Source organism: Propithecus coquereli, unplaced genomic scaffold (genome assembly GCF_000956105.1).
Source record: "Propithecus coquereli isolate 6110/MARCELLA unplaced genomic scaffold, Pcoq_1.0 Scaffold160, whole genome shotgun sequence".
Lineage (NCBI taxonomy): Eukaryota > Metazoa > Chordata > Mammalia > Primates > Indriidae > Propithecus > Propithecus coquereli.
Genome location: NW_012140525.1, coordinates 2,785,309 through 2,791,289, shown reverse-complemented (window position 1 = coordinate 2,791,289; position 5,981 = coordinate 2,785,309). Strand labels below are relative to the sequence as shown.

At 33.4% G+C, this 5,981-nt stretch overlaps 1 protein-coding gene across 1 annotated transcript in view; it reads right to left on the bottom strand.

Annotated features, from left to right (window-relative positions):
• The window catches only part of SLCO6A1 (solute carrier organic anion transporter family, member 6A1), a 160,214-nt gene that overhangs the window by 103,572 nt on the left and 50,661 nt on the right, over positions 1 to 5,981 (bottom strand). Inside the window, exons 3-4 of the mRNA XM_012641056.1 lie at positions 4,004 to 4,189; positions 2,167 to 2,263 (exon numbers count right to left, since the gene is read on the bottom strand). Of these exons, the coding sequence (XP_012496510.1) occupies positions 2,167 to 2,263; positions 4,004 to 4,189 (283 nt within the window). The remainder of the gene's footprint in view (positions 1 to 2,166; positions 2,264 to 4,003; positions 4,190 to 5,981) is intronic.

The window sequence follows — 5,981 nt, the reverse complement described above, 5'->3', positions numbered from 1 at the left end:
AAACAATTAATATCCACAATACATGAAGAACTTTTATAAATCCATAGAAATAATGAGCCAATGTAAAAACAAGAAAGGAAACAAGCAGCAAATTCGAACTAAAAAATAGATGGCTAATATAAATATTATATGAATCATGGTCCTGACGACACACTCTTTTAGGGTAATTTAAAAATGTAATTTAATAAAAAGGACTATTTAAGTGATGTGAGGCAACTTTAAAAAAATCTGTATAGGAAGAGGTAGAACCCTGGGTCTAGCAACAGAAGAGAGCCATTACCACCTTCAGGCCTGAAGAGATGAGAGGAGACAGTTAAGCAAACCATACAGGCAGCTGTATCCAGAGGGCCGTGGAACAGGAGACATAGCTTTTATTACAGAGACACAACCAAACCATTCAGATTCAGCAGGGTAAGAGGGAAGAATGAATATCTAGCTCTCTCTTTCCTCACGTCCTCAGTTCTCTTGCCAGTACACTACACAAGCCAAGCCGGTAAGGAACCCAGAGAGTGCACAAGTCAAACTCCACAAGAATAGAGCAAGGTGGAGAAAAGTAGAAAGTGGAACTCTAGCAGCAAAGAGAAGATGTCAACACAGTCCATCACTTGTTCCTCAGAATCCATTCTTCCTCTTTGGTTGGCAAAAAAAAAAAAAATCTTAAGTGAAAAACATCTTTGCATACACTGAATCCTGTTAGTTACCACACGATCATGGGATTATATCAATTCAATTATATTCTCAACTGAAACCGAAAACATTGAGGTAGAAAATGTTGGTGTCCCATTTATATTATTTCAGCTGGGCATTCAACATTCTCATGTACACCAAATGAATAGCTTTGAATGGCAAGGACTCTATAGTTGGCCCAGGGCTAAGAGGGCAGGTCAGACATACCCAGGAATTAATGTTAACCCCAGGAGCATCCCACAACCAATGATTACCAGGAGCTAGTGGATATAAATCCCAGCTCCCTTAAACAGCTGTTGGGATAACTCTGAGTTACATCTTACACCACTGCCCCCAGAGTTCCCCAGTGGGATGGAGCTATAATTGCCTACAAGCAGTAAATCGCTCAATATAAGAAACACTTTATTGTCTTCCTTAACTTCCCTTGCTTACTCTCCCCCACTATCCTATCATGCTTACTCATATATGCAAAAATAAACTGAAATTGAATGTTATCGCGTCTCAAACAAATAGTGCATACTCATATCCTTGTCTCAAGTACCCAGCCTAAGATAGATACCATCAACAGGGCTCATCACATAAGCTGACAAAAGAAAAAACAGAGGAAAATTAACATAAAACCTAGTTTACATTGTCCCTGTCTTATTAGCTAGTGACAAGGTCTAAGTTTATCATCACATCTGCCTTCTCCCACCACCTATTCTATGAATAACTTACCCTCAGCTAGCACTTTGGCTGGCAAGAATACTTCACCTAAGGAACTTGATTAAATACCTAAAGTTAACAAAATTTTGTGGTGGCAACTTCTGACAAGGTTAAGTGACCCAAACCTTGATTCCTATAGGATGTGAATCTTTGTCATAGTGTCTTTAATGAGACAAGGCAGTTATCTATTAAACAGAGCTACTGGGCAAAGAGGATACTTAGAATCAAGTAAATCCCTTGTATGTTATCCTTGTCTCTGTTACATAGCAGCAACCCATTCCCCCTTCACCAGTAACTCAACTTAAATGTCCATTGAAATTGTGGTATATAGATACAAGGGAATATTTTTTCAGCCTTCAAAAATAAGGAAATCCTGTTATATACTACTACATGCACAAAACTTGAAGATATTATGCTACGTGAAATAAACCAATCACAGAAAGACAAATACTGTGTCATTACAATTTTATGAGGTGGCTAATGTAGTCAAACTCTCAGAAACAGAAAGTAGCATGATGATTGCCATTTTTGCAAGACGAAAAAGTTTTAGAATATCTGTTGCAAAACAATGTGCATATAGTTAACTACTGTACACTTAAAAATATTTAAGATGGACATTGTAGATATATTTGTATGTATGTATTTGTGCATATCAGTCACATTTGCATATATTTTCTAAAAACACATGGTTATTACAAATTAAATATATATGTTTATTTATAAGCTATAGTATCTATTCAGTAAATATATTAAAAGGGAAAGAAAATGGCTTACTTTATCTCAGAAGTACTATTCTCAGAGGCCTTAACTAGTGGTGCTCCTATCACATAACCTAAAGCATATCCAAGCGTTGATGAAGCATCTGCAATACCTGTAAAATAAATACTGAAATTCAAGGCACTTTATAAGCCTGCTTTGTCATAAGATGATAAAGATTAATTGACTGAAATGGATTACTTCTGAAAGTTTTTCTGAGCATTCTATGTTAGAGTTCTCAAACAGAATCAACAGGAGATATACCCACATATATATATATATACATCTCCCCATATATAGCCATATATCTATCCATACATATATATATACATATCTATCTGTCTATCTATCTATAGAGAGAACAGGAAGATTGATTTTAAGGAATTGGTTCATACAGTTGTGATCCTAACAGGTTCCAAACTTGTAGGTCAGGCCATTAGGCTGGAAAATCAAGTAAGAGTTGATGTTGCTGTCTTGAGGCAGAATTGCTTCTTTGGAAAACCTCAGTCTTTGCTCTCAGGACCTTCAACTGATTGGAATTGAGGCCCACCCACCTTACGGAGGGGATCTGCTTTACTCAAAGTCTACTGATTGTAAATGTTATTTGCATCTTAAAAATTACATCACAGAAACACCTAGACTGGTATTTCACCAAATAACTGGGTGTCATAAACTAACCAAGCTCACACATAAAATTAATCATTACACATATTATATTATCCAGTGCAGGTATTAGTGCTTTTTAGGCATGCACCAATAACCTTCATTGCTTGGCAAGTATCACTTTAAAAGAAGATAATTATTAACATATTTTTGTTAATTGAATTCAAAAAATAAACATACAACTCAGATAACTGAATTATATAATTCATCATACCTTATTTAATCTATTAATATACATTTAATGTAATATAAATAAATATATTTAGCATGAATATAAATTCAATATACCTTATTTCATTTTAATTTTTGGCACTATAGCAAAATAATACTTTAACATCATCACCTTTGCATCTTTCACCTTAGCTACCCAAGTAGCAGAAGATGGCAGCACAGTAAGCTTCTCTCTACAGTATACAGGTGTGTGTTTTAATTGCTATTCAGTAGAACCAAAAGTAAATCCCACAGATTTGCTGCCACCCTCAACCAACACTAATAAATTACTGCAATGTTTTTATAAAAGCAAACATAAATATGAATATCATCTATTTTACTTTATTAATGTGACTCGTTTTACCTATGGTGGAAAATAATTATTTTGGTGAAAAATAGTATTAATATTTTCTTTTAAGTTGCCTTCACAATAAGTATATAAAGACAACTTTACATTTATTTTCAAAAATGATAGTTAGATAGCTGTACAAATAAATAACCAGAATATATTGTACAATAAGAAAGTATAGGCTATTCCAATAGGTCTTCAGAATTACTTATGGTAGGATACAGTAGCATAAGGCATTGTAAATAGGGGATACTATGTTGCATTCAATTATATATATATATATATATATATATATATATACACACACACACATATAAAAATATACATATATGTGTATATATGGTAAGAGTATAGTATTTATTACTTAAGAAAGAATGTATTTTTTCTATTGGTCTACATATTTTCAGTGACATTCAGATGACCTATCTAGAATTCTAAATCTCTAGCAGCTCCTCAGAATTAGGTAGTTCAATGTGATTTTGAAGTTAAGCATACCAGTTATCATTTATTACAATGTTATCATAATGGCCAACAGTTAGTACTTCTATATAAGTTTATATATGCACACCAAGATATAGAAGCTCAATGAAAATTCAAAATAAGGCAATCCTATCAGAGGAGAAAAAAACTTGCCTATATAGAAACCAAGTGAGTGTGTCTCAGTGCTGTCATCAAGAAAGGTTATTCCAAGGATATGAAGAGGCATTCCTGCTATTCCATGCACAATCTGCCCACCAATGAAGCAAGATACGTATTTCGATTTGAAAGATGGTATGTCTCTCCGGCAAGCACTGGTAACCTTTGTTGCTTTGCAAATATCTTTTGAAAAGATGACAATTATATTTTTGTTAATTGAATTTAAAAGTTAAACATACAACAAATATGCAGTATTACTTATCAAATATTTTACCATTTACAAGTTATTTCCACCATTTTTCTTTTAGTTAACATTTCATTTATATTGAATGTAGTAGTACTACAATCAATCATCATGTTCTCAGAAAAATGCCATGATAAAAGAAAACTTGTGGGAATACTGGAAAAGATGCACATATTATAAACCAAAACATAAATGTACACACGCACATATAGGCATACATACATTTATATACCTACACATTTATGCACACATATAACATATATTCCTCTTAAATTTGGCATCCAGTTCTCCTGGCTTTTGATCCCAGATCTCAATTATCAAAGATTAATTTTCTGAGTTTAGTCCTATGTCCACTAACTTAGCAATCTTTATATTAATTCTGTGTCACCCTGCTTAACAATTTCCCAGTTTAGACCCAATAACTTCTAGAATATAGGTTCATTAGGACGAAGCATTCCATGGGAAGCATTTCTCTCTGTTAGAGTTAGTCATATTGCCATGCATTCGATTTTAATTTCCTTCAGGTCACAGTGTATTTCTTATGTTTTTTAAATTTGCATGGTTATAGAACAGTACTAAATAAATGTTTGTGTAATTGCATTTGTTATTAGTTTGGTAGATCTAGACAATGTTATTAAATCATATTTATTGTGACCATTTTGGTTGAAATTTAACAAATTAACTTAAAATACTATTGTGGAAATACTATTAAAGTGTGGATTGCAAAATAGTACACAAATGGAAACTTTCAGCTGCTTTAGTATCCATATGGAATGATGTTTGGCTCCAGATCAAATGAGAGGGGGTCTCTAGAACTGTGATTCAAATGCTGATGATTCAATTTTATATAGACATATTAAGTTGTTATGACATAAATATCAATGTGGTATTTCCAACACCACGACCCCTCAGTTCCTTGAACTCCTCTCCTCTTACGCACTGTACTTCACCTACCTTAGCTACTCATTCTAAATATCAAAAATAATAACTACAAACCTCCTCTAATTGCAATTTCAAGCATCTACACTCTAACCACCTCTATTTTTCCAGCTTACTCCTTCTAGTAACCCAATTTCAACAATCCTTAAAACTCATCAGGATAATGATACTATAATCCATTGATCCTATTTCCTTTCACTATTCCAATGTCCCTTTCATGTCATTACTTCTCTCATTATCATCTAAACACTTTTAATTCCCTTGTTCTCTTTCAGGTCATGCAATTCCTTGCTAAAATTTCAACCCTAGTCAAACTAACTTTTTCCCACTCTATACCTACACCTTTAAAGTTGAATGTGGCTGGAAAAAAACACACAACCATGCGAATCCCACTTTGAATTCATGATTAATAAACTCAAGGAAATCCTTCATGCTCCTTTTTCTTTTTTTTCTTTTATTTATTTATTTATTGTTTTGAAATCCCATCAATCTTGTTCTCATGTTCCTGATAATCATAAAATATGTCCCTAGTCTATTTACTCTTTCCTTCTCCTAGAAAATTCAACTTGTTTGTTTTTTTTCCCCCCTAGGGATCAAGTCCTGAGCTTTCTATTGATCCATATCTGAAAACAAGTATTTTCCCAATAGAATAAACAAATATTTTAGTACCCTTTGTCACACTAAAAAAAAAAAGAATCTCTCTTTCGGACTGTAAGTTATGTGGCCACCCTAAGCAGTAACCAAGAGAGTAGATAATTTCAAAAAGGAGGGAGTGATCAGTATTATAAAATG